The 17,768-nt window shown below is 40.9% G+C and overlaps 1 protein-coding gene across 2 annotated transcripts in view; it reads left to right on the forward strand.

The window, feature by feature from the left end:
- Window positions 1–17,257, forward strand: part of LOC134624198 (NACHT, LRR and PYD domains-containing protein 12-like) — a 40,394-nt gene extending 23,137 nt beyond the window's left edge. For both annotated transcript variants that reach the window (XM_063469185.1, XM_063469186.1), the window contains 4 exons: window positions 6,623–6,796; window positions 10,124–10,297; window positions 16,533–16,579; window positions 16,728–17,257. In XM_063469185.1, coding sequence (XP_063325255.1) covers window positions 6,623–6,796; window positions 10,124–10,297; window positions 16,533–16,579; window positions 16,728–17,257 — 925 coding nt within the window. The remainder of the gene's footprint in view (window positions 1–6,622; window positions 6,797–10,123; window positions 10,298–16,532; window positions 16,580–16,727) is intronic.
- Window positions 17,258–17,768: the final 511 nt, after the last annotated feature.

Below are 17,768 nucleotides of genomic sequence, written 5' to 3' on the forward strand. Positions count from 1 at the left end.
ACTGATTGAAGAAAATAAGAACAACCCCAGGTTTCTCTTCAGCACTGTAGCCAGGCTGACAAAAAGTCAGAGCTCTACTGAGCCAACAATCCCTTTAACGTTAACTAGTAATGACTTCATGAACTTCTTCAGAAATAAAATTTTTATCATTAGAGAAAAAATTACCAATAATCATCCCACAGATGTAATATCGTCTACAGCTACTTTTAGTACCATTGATGTTAAGTTAGACTCTTTTTCTCCAATTGATCTTTCTGAGTTAACTTCAATAATTACTTCCTCTAAACCATCAACGTGTCTTTTAGACCCCATTCCTACAAAACTGCTCAAAGAAGTCCTGCCATTAATTAATTCTTCAATCTTAAATATGATCAACCTATCTCTAATAATCGGCTATGTACCACAGGCCTTCAAGGTGGCTGTAGTTAAACGTTTACTCAAAAAGCCATCTCTAGACCCAGCTGTCTTAGCTAATTATAGGCCAATATCCAACCTTCCTTTCATATCAAAAATCCTTGAAAGAGTAGTTGTCAAACAGCTAACAGATCATCTGCAGAGGAATGGCTTATTTGAAGAGTTTCAGTCAGGTTTCAGAGCTCATCACAGCACAGAAACAGCTTTAGTGAAGGTTACAAATGATCTTCTTATGGCCTCTGACAGTGGACTCATCTCTGTGCTTGTCCTGCTAGACCTTAGTGCTGCGTTTGATACTGTTGACCATAATATCTTATTAGAGCGATTAGAACATGCTGTAGGTATTACAGGTACTGCACTGCAGTGGTTTGTATCATATCTATCTAATAGACTCCAATTTGTTCAAGTAAATGGAGAGTCCTCTTCACCCACTAAGGTCAATTATGGAGTTCCACAGGGTTCAGTGCTAGGACCAATTCTATTTACATTATACATGCTTCCCCTAGGCAGCATCATTAGAAGACATAGCATAAATTTTCACTGCTATGCAGATGATACGCAGCTCTATCTATCCATGAAGCCAGGTAACACACACCAATTAGTTAAACTGCAGGAATGTCTTAAAGACATAAAGACCTGGATGGCCGCTAACTTCCTGCTTCTTAATTCAGATAAAACTGAGGTTATTGTACTCGGCCCTGAAAATCTTAGAAATATGGTATCTAAGCAGATCCTTACTATGGATGGCATTACCTTGGCCTCCAGTAATGCTGTGAGGAACCTTGGAGTCATTTTTGACCAGGACATGTCCTTCAAGGCGCATATTAAACAAATATGTAAGACCGCTTTCTTCCATTTGCGCAACATCTCTAAAATTAGAAATATCCTGTCTCAGAGTGATGCTGAAAAACTAGTTCATGCCTTCATTACTTCCAGGCTGGACTACTGTAATTCGTTATTATCAGGATGTCCTAAAAACTCGCTGAAAAGTCTTCAGTTAATCCAAAATGCTGCAGCAAGAGTACTGACAGGGACTAGAAAGAGAGAGCATATTTCTCCTGTTTTGGCTTCCCTTCATTGGCTTCCTGTTAAATCCAGAATTGAATTCAAAATCCTGCTCCTCACTTACAAGGTCTTAAATAATCAGGCCCCATCTTATCTTAATGACCTTGTAGTACCATATCACCCTATTAGAGCACTTCGCTCTCGCTCTGCAGGCTTACTTGCTGTTCCTAGAGTATTTAAAAGTAGAATGGGAGGGAGAGCCTTCAGTTTTCAGGCCCCTCTTCTGTGGAACCAGCTTCCAGTTTGGATTCGGGAGACAGACACTATCTCTACTTTTAAGATTAGGCTTAAAACTTTCCTTTTTGCTAAAGCATATAGTTAGGGCTGGACCAGGTGACCCTGAATCCTCCCTTAGTTATGCTGCAATAGACGTAGGCTGCCGGGGATTCCCATGATGCATTGAGTTTTTCCTTTCCAGTCACCTTCTCACTCACTATGTGTTAATAGACCTCTCTGCATCGAATCATATCTGTTATTAATCTCTGTCTCTCGTCCACAGCATGTCTTTCATCCTGTTTTCCTTCTTTCACCCCAACCGGTCGCAGCAGATGGCCGCCCCTCCCTGAGCCTGGTTCTGCCGGAGGTTTCTTCCTGTTAAAAGGGAGTTTTTCCTTCCCACTGTCGCCAAAGTGCTTGCTCATAGGGGGTCATATGATATGATTGTTGGGTTTTTCTCTGTATTTATTATTGTGCGATCTACTGTACAATATAAAGCGCCTTGAGGCGACTTTTGTTGTGATTTGGCGCTGTATAAATAAAATTGAATTGAATTGAATTGAATTGAAATTGAATTTACTGTTTTATCTGTTTGGTTGCTGTTGAAATACTTTTGGGAGCTTTAACCTGAGATTCTGGCAAAATACATTTATATTAAAAATCCATTCAGGATTGAATGAATCAACATCGCTTTATTCAAATTCAAACCATTTAAATAGGAAAATCCATTTTTTTACAAAAGCCTCTAATGCTGGTTAATGTCAGCTGGTCCATGTGCAGCTGGCTGTGAGGCTCAGGGAGCGTCTACAAAGTGCAACACTGAAAGAACATCATCCATAAATATTGAGGAATAACTGGACTCTCATACAGCGAGACTCAAATGCCTTTAAACATCAGCTTATCCTGCTGATCCAAGTCCAACACTGAGTTTGTAAAAACATGTTTGTCAATCATTTTGTTTGGTTTCTGAGGAAAATGATTCAATAACTTGCTGCTAATACACAACATTTCATCATATTTCCTCATAACCCTCTTTTGGTGTCCTGGATAATCCGGCCCAGGATGAGGCCAAACTGAAATGGGATTAAATGTCTGTCACATATTTGAGCCTAATGTAAAAACATCCTCCATAAATATTGAATAATAACAATAATAATAAAGGGTCAGAAGATGACTTGTTGGAATGAAAATGAGCTTGTAGTTTGTCTGCTTTAATAATGTGACTGGAAAAAGGTGTTGGACTTCAAATATGTCCGTTTCTTTCACACTTCACCTTTAAAAGTGAAGCCATGTGGTTCCTTGAAGGAAAAACACGACTTTTTCATGTTTTTTATGATAAATGTACAACTTTAATGTGAAATATTCAGAGTTTTTTCTCGTTTGTTTGAAGCTGCTTCCTGTTGGCTTCAGCTGTTTGGAGTTTCCATTTTCTAAACTTCTACATTCTGAACCTTCTTCAGCTCTGAACAGATGATGAAACACTGAATGATTTCAAGCTCACACTTTGTCTAATAAACTTACAAATTATGGAACAGTCTAACAGAAGAAATAAAGGAAAGTAAAAACATAAATCAGTTTAAAATAAAATATAAAAACCTAATTTTAAATAACTATAAGAATGAAGAAAACGGGGTTAACCCAGGACGGTAATGTCGCTGGTAATGGTGTTGTGGTTCTTTTTGGGTTTTTTGTTTGTTTTTTTTGGTTTGTTTGTTTTTCCATAACTTGTGTATCTGCAAATATACACATTCTGTATTTTTCATATGAAAGAAACTATACTGTGGTGGGGCTTGCTTATTTCTTGTTTTTGATTTATTTACGTTTTGCTTTTTTTTTAACTTTTGTTTCATATGTTGATTGTTTAATTTAAGACTAAAAGAAAATTAAATGAATGAGAGGTAAAACTTGAGGGGGTAGGGACAAATAAGTAAATACTTCTGCCTACTCCTTTTCAAACAAATAATGAAATGATATTTTATAATGATTGCGAAGACACATGTTTGAAATGTTTGAAATAAAAATGAACTGAACTGAACTGAACTGAACTTTCATTCTTTATACAGATTGGAGCGCTGTGGTTTGTCAGAGATCAGCTGTGATTATCTGGCAGCAGCACTGAAGTCCAACCCCTCGTATCCCAGAATACTGGACCTGAGTGGAGACTACAACAACCTGCAGGATTCAGGAGTGAAGCAGCTGTGTGTTCTTCTGGAGAGTCCACGATGTCGATTTGAAACTCTGAGGTCAGTCACAATGTTTTAGTTGTGCTGAGATGAATATGATGTGACAGTCGTGCTGACACTGTGGATCAGTAGGCCCACACAAAATCCTTACGTCCTTTACGTCCACTGTGAGCGACCATCTTTGAACAGAGGCGGTGGTTTACGACACCAACTGTCTGCCATCTATAATCCAGTTCTGAGTTCCCTCCCCAGACGCCTTAATGCCCACTCACATCCTGGGCCATCTGACCTCAGGAAATCACATGATAGGGTGGGGCCAGGTTTCACAATGAGCTCACCCGAAACCCTGGCTGATTGGGACCCACACCCGCTTTCACACCTTGGCTCATGTGATTAGAGGATCATCAGGGGGTCCTTTGTCCCTCTTTGGGGGGAAACTCCCATTGGGTTTAAATCTGGGACTCTCCACCATTTGACCTTTGAACTGAAGAAGCTTCTTGGATGAGAGTTCGCACTGACGTCTACTCCAACGTAGGAAGATATGTCTGTGAAGGTTCTCAGTCATCCAGGTCATCGTAGTCTAAGGAGCTTGGAAAGAAAAGCGTCTGGACTTCTTTGAGTTGCTTGAAGACGTTTCAACTATCGCATGTCTGCCATTACCTGCCCAAAACCAGAAGTGATGTCAATTTTGTGGAAAATGTAGGGGTTTTTTTGTTGTTGTTTTTTTGTTTTTTTTTTACCTCCAGGGCCGTATAAGCCTATACTGGTGTTTTTAAAGTTATTTTTTACTTTATGACTTTCTGTGTCGTTTCTGGGATGCTTAGGACTCATATTGCACTGCTGGAAATAGTTTATTTTGATGCATGTGCTGTTTTTTTTGCAAATTTGGATTATAATATTTATTTCCATTTTTTCTGCAGTATATAAAAATTGGTGTATTTCAAAAATAAAACTATGAAGACACTCAAAATAAATTTCCTGTTGTTGGAAACTATTTTGTGCAACTTTTTTGTATTTACAGTTTTGAGGGATAAACCTCTTAAATTTCTCTAACTAGAAATATATGTTAAAAAAACAAAAACTATTTTCATTTTTTGTAGTTTATTGCACTTTTTTGCAATTTATGTAGTTACTATGCACTTAAGGCATACATATTATTAAAATTTGGGCTATAATGGTTGTGTTGATGTATATCAACTTGAAATGCTCCAAAAAATGGCACTACAACATGTAAAAATATAAAGATAAGCTCTAGTGGACTTGGTTCTATGGTAGGTCTTAAAGGGTTAATCCAAACACCTTTCTCTTTAAACTCTGTCAGTCACAGTATATCCAGTACAATCCTCTTCTTCACTGAGTCACACACATTCAGAGATCAGCGTGTCCTGTGTGTGCTCTCATTCACTCACACTCACTCTCATATGGCTGAAGACTGTTTGTACAGAGGCTAACCTCAAGAAATCACATGATAGGGTGGGGCTAAGTTTCACAATGAGCTCTCCGTAACCTTGGCTGATTGTGACCTACACCCATTTTCACACCTTGGCTCGTGTGATTAGGTAGAGGATCAACAGGGGGTTCATGACCCCCTTGGCGGACTCTCCCACACGGCTTAAATCTGGGACTCTCCACCATTTGACCCTAGAAAGAAAGAAGCTTCTTGGATGAGAGGTGAAACGTCTTCAAGAAACTTAAAGAGGCCCAGATGCCTTTTTTCTAAGCTCTTTAGATGACTGCGAACCTTCACAGACACCTCATCAGTGTCACTCTCAGAGCTACCAGCCCTTTCCTAAAATCACAAAGCTCTGCATTGAAATCAATGATATCAAAGCTGGAATTAAATGAGTCCAAGTCTTCTGCTGATTCAGCATCACATTCATCTTTGGTCCTTGTTCTGCATCCCCACCATGGACTTCATTCCTTTCCAAGCCAGCCTTGAGTGTCCTTTATTCAACTTATGCTCTGCTTTACTTTTAGATCTGATTTTAGCTGTTTTATCTCTCTTTGAACAAGTTTATGTGCCTCGATCTTTTTCTTCTCTCCCTCATAACAAGACAGTTTCTTCTGACTGAGATGCTTGAGTGATTTACTAATCCAGGGCTGCTTATTGGAGAAAATAGTTCCTGTTTTCAAAGTAATCCCCATTTTTCCCAGAAAGAAATGTAAGTAGAAATAGATGATCTAAGTGAGAACATGAGCCTTTAAAAAGGCTCTTCTGAGGCTGCTGCCAGTGGCCAAACCCTCCAACAAAGCTCTGTAAATAAATATGTGATCATAGCTTTAGTTTTTAAATGTTTAGTCTAGTTAACACAAATCAGGTGGGAACAACTCAAATAAAATATCAAAAATATTAAGTGGTCATCGGTACTCAGTTTGTTCAATACTGAATACATTGGAGCACAAATTGTCCACATTTCTGAAATATTTCTGGGTGTAACTGTTACCAAAGTGCCATTTAGACCTGGCCTGTGGTTGTTATCTAAGTGATAATCATCAATTCTACTAAAACAAATAAAAAATAAAGACATTTGACACATTTTGTTGATATCAAAAGCACACTGAACAATTCAGTGTTTTTTTACTGCTGTTCTCTCTTCACTTCTTCTCCTCTGATTCTCTCCACATGTTGCTCTGCATCAGTTTCCTGACAAAAACAAGATTAAATATTGCTAAATATAATAGTATCTCATTACACTTCAACATAAGTGTTTTATTTTTGTAATTGTTTATCTGTTATTTTTCAGACTGAGTCACTGTGACCTGTCAGAGAGAAGCTGTGAAGCTCTGGCCTCAGGTCTCAGCTCTCAGACCTCTAATCTGAGACAGCTGGACCTGAGTAACATTAACCTGAAGGATTCAGGCGTGAAGCTTCTGTCTGAAGGACTGAAGAGTCCACGCTGTACACTGGAAACTCTCAGGTGAGATCAAGCATTTTTCTTTCATCAGCTGACAGAATTAGCAAATTAATAATGAGGCAGTCCTCTAATAAGAGGAGAAGTGGAGGTGTTTTGAAGGGCAACATACTCTTATGTTAACAAGACAGGAAGTAGTTCCTGGGAACTGCTTCCTTTGTTATTGTCTAAGTAGAAACATGAAGGAGAAACATGATGGTGGATCTTGTACAATCATTTGTTGTGCTGGGCAACCATGAACACTTTGAATCACCATTAATGGCATTGCTACAGCAACATGCAATCATGAATTCAAAAGTAACATATTGTGTACTTATTTTAATAGTATTGCAGTATGAGAAGTGCGACATTCAGTGTGCAGAAACAAATCAGTTGCTTTCTAACAGCAGTGTTCCCTTTAACACAGCAGCAGTTCAAATATTTCTGTCAATCTGAGCTGAAACATGAATCTAATCCAATCAAATATCAAATCAAAGTTCTTTGCCTCTGCCAGGACGTTAACATTTGATCTAGTTTTTTACAAAGTTCCCCTCAGAGTCCAGAGCCACCAACAGCAAGTGAACATTTATAAATGTGTGTTTTCAGAACAGGAAGCAGCAGAACTATTTTTCTGTTATCAGGTAGCAGCACAAACGCTCATCAGCTCATTTACTGTGCAGGACTTTGAGTGTGTGAAGTGAGTGTTTGTGCTGGATTTCCTTTGGAGAATCTCAGTCAGAAACAAGACAAAGAAAAACACTTTCAGTCGTCCAGGTTGAGTTGACAACATGAACTGCATTTATCTGTCTCTGACTTGACATTTTCTTCCTCCTCTGCACCGAGCCAGCTGCTAAGACACAAGCTCACTGACATTTTCTGATGACAAAGAAACTCTCTTCTTCTGTACAATATGAGCAGCAACAGAGAACAAGCTTTCACAGGTACAGATGTTGCAGCTGTGGCCAAGTACATGTGCTGCATGTTTGAAGCTGCACTCTAATGGACAGACCTCTGTACTGATGGTGGGCTCTGCTCTGTATCCACCACACTGTTCTCAGCTGAGTCTTCCTCCTGTTCACAATCACACTCTGATGAAGCAGCCAATAGGGCCAACTTCTTTTCTGGTGGCTTGGATGTTGTTGCTTCCACAGGTTTTCCTCCAACAACCCTCTATTCCTTCAGTAAGTTGGTGACTAAGGCCCAAACTTCAGCCTCTCAGATCTGGGTAAACACTTGAGCTCCTTGAATCTGGCTCCAGTGCAGCAGCAGTTTTTACATATACAATGTTGGCATTTTGCTTGCGTGTCTCTAGGTCTGTTCTGAATGTAGACTTGACTAGACTGAATGATGACCATGTAGGCGGGGGTCATCATCTGAGCTCTCCATCACCTGAGAGAGATGACAAAACACAGAATCACAGAGCATGAAAACCAACTTTTCTCCTCCCAGAAGTTGTCACAGACCTGCAACAGAAACAAGAATCAAAGATTCAAATGAGAATGTAGAGCATTCATTTAGTTATATACACAAACATGTCCTCTACATATTCATGCTGTATTTACACACACATACAGAGGCTGTTTGTCTCTCACACACAGACAGGACACTGAGAAATACGTCATGTTAAATATACCTGCAGGGTTCCAGCTGTGCACTTTGTCCCTGTTAGCTGTGATTGCCATGGCAACCTTGGTGTTGTGCGCGATGCAGGGACGTGTTCAATGGCAGACGTCTGGCAGCAGCATCATATATGATGCACTATCTGTACTGAGTGTGCTGATTTTATTTCAAATGTCCCACTGCTGTGCAACATGAATCACATGTTCTGCACGTTTCTGTAACTCCCAGGTAACCATGGTTACCCAGCTATGCCCAGTAGTCTCCAGAGAGACCAACAGCTGGTTCATGTTGTAACGCTGTGGCTTTCGTAGTCTCTCCTTTTTCTACAGCTCATGTGTTCTTCTTGTGATGCTGCGTCTTGAGGCTCATACATGCCGTCATTTGTTGAACCTAAGAACGTTCCTCAGACCGACTTCTTCAACAACACTAATCAGCCTGCAGTTTGTAGCTACTCACTTCATACTTCATACTCACTTCACTGTGGCGTTTGTTAGCTTGTCTTTCTTTGGTTTATCTAGACTCGTCCCACAAACTGAATCTACGTAGTCTGCCCAAGCCTCCCACCACTGTTTGTTTGGGTTTGTTTGCTGCCATCAACAGCGTGTAATGCATTTAAGTGATACTTCAGACTTGAAGAACTCCAACGATAAAAAACTCAACTTTGCTTCCAGATAACTTTAGTTGTATCAACACTGCCCTCTGGAACAGTTTAAAATGAACATGTCAAAGACCTGTACGTGTCTCCATGTTTCTGTCCCCGCCCCTTTCTTTCTGTCCTGGGTCATGTGAGCGCTGCAGTAGTATTAGGCCCACCCTCAATGCTCTCATTGGCTGAGACGCATAATGACGCCCATTTCAAGCCAGCACTGGTCACCATCCCTCCTGTGACCCATGGCTTTTCAGAGCCAGTGAGCACTTTCACAATAATCATGATTTTTAAAACTGTGATTAAAATAATTGCTGACGTTAATCAATTAATGAGTTAACGTGATAATAACAGGTTAACTTGCCCTAATAATTAGACTTTGGTGACAAACTGATGTGATCTCCATGTTTCCTTTGTTGGACTGTGGGCGAGTGTCAGAACTGAATGTACTGAGTAACATGTAGAGTTTAAATATGTGTCAGTTCCAGTTTTAGAGCTCTAAAGTGCAGCTATCATGTTAGGAATATGTTAGGAATAGACAGAAACACTGAGGTCAAATCTTTATTTTACCACTCGCTGCATTCTTGATGTTCATGAATTCAGCAGGTTCATTATTGTCTGCAGCATTAATCTCATATTTCCATCTAAAGTGTTGAATTTGACTGTTTGATGTTCTTTATGATCTCTGGCACCAGTTCATCTGTAGGCTGAGCTCAGTCCATCCATTTAGTGAAATGATGTTTAAAGATCTCCTTGTTCTGTGAGCGTGCACAGATCCTGAAGCAGAAAGCCTGGGTTAACAGAGAAATGATCATCACTGTGATGATGCTCATCATCTCTGACTGGGATTTGAGGTTTTGTCAAACCAGCAAACACAAAGAAAGCCTGGTTATGTTGGACTTGGTGTGGAAGCAGCTCCCAGTTTGAGTTCAGGAGACAGACACCCTCTCTACTTTGAAGATCAGCTTCAAACTTTCCTTTTTGATAAAGCTTATAGTTAGAGCTGGATCAGGTGACCCTGAACCATCCCTTAGTTATGCTGCCATAGAGATGGATAACAGACGGATTGTTGTTTTGTGTGTCTGCAGTCTGTCAGGCTGTCTTATAACAGAGGAAGGCTGTACTTCTCTGGCCTCAGCTCTGAGCTCCAACCCCTCCCATCTGAGAGAGCTGGACCTGAGCTACAATCATCCAGGAAACTCAGGAATGCAGCTGCTGTCGGCTGGACTGAAGGATCCAGGCTGGAGACTGGACACTCTCAGGTATGGAGAGAATGGGCGTTTATCAATATGCGTACTTGTGCATACTTGCGTTCTCGTGTACTCGTGAAACGTCATCAGTCGGAGACCAAGTACTGTTCCAATTCGAAGTACGCATCAAGCCGAGAACGCGAAAAAGTCCCGGATGTGTTCTCGGTCCGCCCATTTTATCGAGCATGCATCGGTGTAGACTTGGGACAGCTAAATATCCCAGAATGCATTTCGTCCAAAACTCAACAGCGGACTCCCGGCACATCGTCCGTCCCCCCGCTCGCGGACTTCTCACTACTCAGGTTAAAGAAACCCCAGCAGCTGTCTATAGTATTGAGTGTACACTAGAATAGAAATAAAAGCGTTCTAACATCTCACCTGCTTGTTTTTATTAAGGTATGTACACGTATGTACATATACACTATTTTTATTAATAGAGGTTTCACTACTGAGGTTAAAAATGATATATAAGTCACTTAGATCACTTCTAAATGTTAATGTTTGGTTTATTTCAGTGTTTTATTTGTTCCTGAGTAAACCGGTTTGGCTGTGATTAAAGTTAAGCTTCATAACATGTTACTCACAGTTAAATTAGGAGGGGACGGCAGTAAAAACTCCGGACCTGTGACATCATCACGTACGCAGGTGTTCCGACTGTACAAATCACAGGTCCGTGCTCCCGTACTTGAGAATTGAGAAACATCCCACGAGTCCGTGCTCGCGTTCTCGGCGGGTACGTACTCCCGTGCGTTCTCGGCGAGTACGTACTCACCGAGCACGCGAGTACGTACTCGCGTACTTGGGCATTGATAAACGGCCAATGTCTGATAGAGGAGGAAGAGCTGGAAACATTTCCTGTGTCCTTCACTCACTTCCTGTTTGTTTCCTGTAGATGAGACATGAACAATCACACATGCAGGAATATTTTCAGGGACAGACATACTAGTCTAGCTGGATAGTACATGGATATTTATGTAGGGGGTCTCCAAGGAGTCTGTTTGCAGGAACATCTAGGTCACAGGTGTACCTGAGATAGATGCCAGTGTACCTAATAAAGTGCCAGCTAACATTTGGAAATGGAAGCTTAATGACAAACTTCACAGCTGAATTCACAATAAATTTGTTCTCAAGTGCACATTTTTCTGTTATTGTTCTCAAACAACAGAATGAGAATGAAATATTGATTCTAACAGGGCCCATAAACAGCATTAGCTTAGCAGCATTAGCTTATCAGAGTTTCCATCATGGTCACACAAATCCTTAGCAGAGTAAAGTGGCCTACTTAGCAATACAGTGGGGCAAAAAAGTATTTAGTCAGCCACCGACTGTGCAAGTGCCCCCACCTAAAATGATGACAGAGGTCAGTAATTTGCACCAGAGGTACACGTCAACTGTGAGAGACAGAATGTGAAAAAAAAATCCATGAATACACATGGTAGGATTTGTAAAGAATTTATTCGTAAATCAGGGTGGCAAATAAGTATTTGGTCAATAACAAAAATACAACTCAATACTTTGTAACATAACCTTTGTTGGCAATAACAGAGGCCAAACGTTTACTAAAGGTCTTTACCAGGTTTGCACACACAGTAGCTGGTATTTTGGCCCATTCCTCCATGCAGATCTTCTCCAGAGCAGTGATGTTTTGGGGCTGTCGCCGAGCAACACGGACTTTCAACTCCCGCCACAGATTTTCTATGGGGTTGAGGTCTGGAGACTGGCTAGGCCACTCCAGGACTTTCAAATGCTTCTTACGGAGCCACTCCTTTGTTGCCCGGGCGGTGTGTTTTGGATCATTGTCATGTTGGAAGACCCAGCCGCGTTTCATCTTCAAAGTTCTCACTGATGGAAGGAGGTTTTGGCTCAAAATCTCACGATACATGGCCCCATTCATTCTGTCCTTAACACGGATCAGTCGTCCTGTCCCCTTGGCAGAAAAACAGCCCCATAGCATGATGTTTCCACCCCCATGCTTCACAGTAGGTATGGTGTTCTTGGGATGCAACTCAGTATTCTTCGTCCTCCAAACACGACGAGTTGAGTTTATACCAAAAAGTTCTACTTTGGTTTCATCTGACCACATGACATTCTCCCAATCCTCTGCTGTATCATCCATGTGCTCTCTGGCAAACTTCAGACGGGCCTGGACATGCACTGGCTTCAGCAGCGGAACACGTCTGGCACTGCGGGATCTGATTCCCTGCCGTTTTAGTGTGTTACTGATGGTGACCTTTGTTACTTTGGTCCCAGCTCTCTGCAGGTCATTCACCAGGTCCCCCCGTGTGGTTCTGGGATCTTTGCTCACCGTTCTCATGATCATTTTGACCCCACGGGATGAGATCTTGCGTGGAGCCCCAGATCGTGGGAGATTATCAGTGGTCTTGTAAGTCTTCCATTTCCTGATGATTGCTCCCACAGTTGATTTTTTCACACCAAGCTGCTTGCCTATTGTAGATTCACTCTTCCCAGCCTGGTGCAGGTCTACAATACTTTTCCTGGTGTCCTTCGAGAGCTCTTTGGTCTTGGCCATGGCGGAGTTTGGAGTCTGACTGTTTGAGGCTGTGGACAGGTGTCTTTTTGACAGATGATGAGTTCGCACAGGTGCCATTCATACAGGTAACGAGTGGGGGACAGAAAAGCGTCTTACAGGAGACGTTACAGGTCTGTGGGAGCCAGGGATTGTCCATGTTTGAGGTGACCAAATACTTATTTGCCACCCTGATTTACGAATAAATTCTTTACAAATCCTACCATGTGTATTCATGGATTTTTTTTTCACATTCTGTCTCTCACAGTTGACGTGTACCTCTGGTGCAAATTACTGGCCTCTGTCATCATTTTAGGTGGGGGCACTTGCACAATCGGTGGCTGACTAAATACTTTTTTGCCCCACTGTAGCTGCTCAAGTTGTAGAAAGCAAGGGAAAACAGTATTAGCATTAGCTGCTAATGGCAGCCTACTTAGCATAAACGCTTCACATCGTTATAACGCAAGGGAAAGGAGTCACTCATGGCAGCCTATTTAGTATTAACGTCTCACATCATTATAACACTAGAGAGAAGGGTATTAGCATTAGCTACTAATGCTTATTCACCTCAAATTGGCTACTTAGCTGCTAATGGTAGCCTACTTAGCATAAACCCTTCACATCTTTATAACGCAAGGGAAAGGAGTCACTCGTGGAAGCCTATTTAGCATTAACGTCTCACATCATTATAACACTAGAGAGAAGGGTATTAGCATTAGCTACTAATGCTTATTCACCTCAAAATGGCTACTTAGCTGCTAATGGTAGCCTACTTAGCATAAACCCTTCACATCTTTATAACGCAAGGGAAAGGAGTCACTCATGGAAGCCTATTTAGCATTAACGTCTCACATCATTATAACACTAGAGAGAAGGGTATTAGCGTTAGCTACTAATGCCTATTCACCTCAAATTAGCTTTAGCTGCTAATGGTAGCCTACTTAGCATTAACTCCTCACATCGTTGTTACCCAACGGAAAAGAGTATTAGTATTAGCTACTATCATTTATAATAAGTAAGAGAAAACAGTGTTAGCATTATTGAATAATGCTAATTCACATTAAATTAGCATTAGCTATTTACAACAACGTACTTAGACTTAGCCGCTCACATTGTTAAATTGTTGTAAGGGAAAACAGTATTAGCATTAGCACATAATGCTAATTCACGTCAAAGTAGCGTTAGTTAATAACGGCAGCCTACTTAGCATTAACTGCTCACTAATATAATGCTAATTCACATCAAATTAGCATTAGCTGCTCACATTGTTAAAAGGGAAGGGAAAACGATATTAGAATTAGCTGCTAATAATTATTCACCTAATTAGAGTTAGCCCCTAATGGCAGCCTACTTAGCATTAACTCCTGACATCATTATAATGCAGGGGAAAAGGGTTACCATTATCGGATAATGCTAATTCACATCCAATTAGCAATAGTTAATAACAGTAGACTTCGTATCATTAGCTGCTGTCATTCTTACAAAGCAAAGGAAAACGGTATGAGCGTTAGCTGCTAATGCTTTTTCATCTAAAATTAGAATTAGCCACTAATGGCGTCCTATTTAGCATTAACTCTTCACATCGCAGGGGAAAAGTTAAAATTGAATGAAAAAAGGTGTTCACATTAGCTACTCATATTGTTAAAAAGTAAGAAAAAACATTGTTAGCATAAGCAGAAAATGGCAATTCACCTCAAATTAGTATTAGCTAATAACGGCAAGAATAAAGCAAGAAAATATGGTATTAGCATTAGATGCCAATTCCTATTCACCTAAAATTAGCATTAGCCACTAATGGCAGTCTACTTAGCATTAACTCCTCACTAATATTGTATCTACTCTGGTCGAAAGAATCCACGCTTCGTACTGATGTCCACAATTCTTTTATTCCTCTTCCAATCATGGAGCACCGTGAAAACTAGAAACAAGTAAAATAATATCAATAGCACATATGATAGTCATCTCAGCCACTTATTTCCTTTCACAAAGTGCACAAGTGTTAAAAAAATAACAGCATAATGTTTTTTACCGTGTACGCCTTGTAAAACCAGCAGTAGAAAAGATGTATATTCCGAAAAGTCCGCCGTGTTACCGTTCTGTCTTGTCTCTCCCGCGCACAACTTCCGGTTCCCGCGACTCACAGGAAGTGACCACTTCACAATAATTTTTAACAGACACATTTCTTATAAAAAATAATGGCCAGATCACTGGATTCACAGATTATCTTTTTCCTACTACAAATGTACACAAACATGAGTACCAAATGAAGAAAACAAATAGAAAACAATATAACAATCTCAGACGCGCTTCTGGTGTTGTCATGGCAACCCACAAAAACATTACAGCGACAGCTACAAATATAATGCTAATCCACATCATATTAGCATTAGCTGCTAGCATCAGCCTACCTAGCACTAGCTGCTCACATTGTTAAAAGGGAAGAGAAAATGATATTAGCATTAGCTGGTAATAATTATTCACCCCTAATTAGAATTAGCCGCTAATGGCAGTATACTTAGCATTAACTCCTCACATCGTTGTAATGCAAGTGAAAAGAATTAGCATTATCTAATAATGTTGACCTTGGCCCACTGGAAAAGTTCAGAACTAAAGATTTAGGAGGGTTTCTTGATAGCTCTTTCTCATTTGAGAAACAAATTCTGTAATTAAACCAGCTGTCAGGTTTATATTGTTGATTGTCATTTATGCTTAGAAATATTTACTCATATATGCTTAGAGTTTTATAATCGATTGCACAATGATAGAGGTTTGATCCATAGTAGTGTGTAAAGACTCTGTGTGCCTTCCAGAGTGCTCTGGCATGCACACACAACTTGGGGCCATGAGAGAGGTCGAACCTTCTCTTACTGATTTATGGTATAGGAGCCCTTTGTTAGGGGGACCGCTGGACTCTTAGCACCAGCTTTGGGAGTCTTCACAGGGTCACAAATGGAACACACACACACACACACACACACACAAACACAGACTGGTACTCTGTGTTCATACCTGTATAAGGCATCATATGTTAATGAACTTATGCATATTCATGCAAGCTCAATAAAGAGCAGTGTTACGAGGGAGCAGACGAGAGCGACTGAGGTCAAGCGAAGGAACGGCGCCGTCACAGTTCTCTCCCTCATGAATTGTCTGGTTCCAGCGGGGGGTCTGTGCTAGACGACCCATCACCAGCTTTTTCCAGCTTTTTCCACTGGTTACCAGTACGTCGTAGAATCCACTTCCAGATCTTGTTGTCTTTAAATCTCTGAGTGGATTGGCTCCATCTTATCTCTCTTTAACAAAAATAATCCAAGCAGAGCCCTCAGGTCTGCAGATAAGCAGCTTCTGACCAGAACTAGATGTAAAAACAGAGGTGAGCTTTATCGATGGCTGCAGCCAAACTCTGGAACAGTCGCCCTTCACATCAGGTCGTCACCAACACTCGACATGTTTAAAACCCGGTTGGAAACACATTTGTACTCTGTAGCTTTCAATTCTGACGAGTCTTTATAGTAATTACTGTGTATGTTTCCTATTTTATCTCTACTCTGTGCAGCAATTTGGCTCAAGCTGTTTTTAAATGTGCTGATAAATAAATGTAGATTTCTTTGAATCAAACAGTGGAGCCGAGCTTTGAGCTCAGTGTGTAACAGTGTGTGTATGAGAGCCATGTAATGTCCATGTGTGCATGCTGACTGCTCTGACCCCTCCTCCTTTCAGGGTGGAGCCTGCTGGAGTCCGATGGTTGACACCAGGTCTGAGGAAGTGTAAGTGTGTTTTTAATGGGATTCATGAAAACAAAGCAGCACACATTCAACCATCTTCATCATGTCAGGAGTCATCATCAAAGTGTCAATCAATGAACAGATGATGGATCAGTAACTGCAGCTGGATTGTGTTTGTTCTCTCCATCAGATTCCTGTCAACTCACAATCGACACAAACACAGTGAACACAAACCTCCAACTGTCTGACAACAACAGGAAGGTGACACATGTGGAGGAGGTTCAGTCATATCCTGATCATCCAGACAGATTTGATGTTCCTCAGCTGCTGTGTAGAAATGGTCTGACTGGTCGCTGTTACTGGGAGGTCGAGTGGAGAGGATACGTTTATATATCAGTGAGTTACAGAAGAATCAGAAGGAAAGGAGGCAGAGACTGTTGGTTTGGATACAATGATCAGTCCTGGAGTTTGTTCTGCTCTGATGATGGTCCTCGTACTGTCTGGAACAATAACAGACCAATATCCATCTCCTCCTCCTCCTCCTCCTCTGTCTCTAACAGAGCAGCAGTGTATGTGGACTGTCCTGCTGGCACTCTGTCCTTCTACAGAGTCTCCTCTGACACTCTGATCCACCTCCACACCTTCAACACCACATTCACTCAAACTCTTTATCCTGGGTTTATGGTCTGGTCTCGTGGTTGCTCAGTGTCCCTGTGCTGAGTGTAAAGAGTGTCTCCTGTTAGAGAAACACTCTGACTGTTGAACAGATAGTTCAGTCTGTACATGTCGGTCTCTTTCACTCACAAACACGTTTTCACATTCATGGATTCAATCAGTTGATGTTTGAAACTCTTCTAAATGATTCCTTGTAAACTTCTTCCTCTTCAGTCACAAACAAACAGGAAGTGATGTCACATGTGTTCCTGTCCACACAGCAGAATGAGTCTATTGCTGACAGTGATGTACAAACAGAGTGAGCATTTCTGAGGCCAAAATAAACTGAGTAGTTCACTGAATGAACACTGTGAGCTCAGTTCCTTCATCATTAGTATGGATTATATATGTATATGTATTATATTAGTGTCATATATATCAGGTGCTGCTGGTTTCAGTCATTGTGCAAATGTGCTGTTTGTAAGGTTGTAAAGCTGCAGTCAGCTGAGACTGAAGAAGTCACCTGATCAGTGAGCAAACGTGAAAACGTCCAGATGAACAGAATCAAGCTTTTGGG

Source organism: Pelmatolapia mariae, linkage group LG3_W, assembly GCF_036321145.2.
Source record: "Pelmatolapia mariae isolate MD_Pm_ZW linkage group LG3_W, Pm_UMD_F_2, whole genome shotgun sequence".
In the NCBI taxonomy this organism is placed as follows: domain Eukaryota; kingdom Metazoa; phylum Chordata; class Actinopteri; order Cichliformes; family Cichlidae; genus Pelmatolapia; species Pelmatolapia mariae.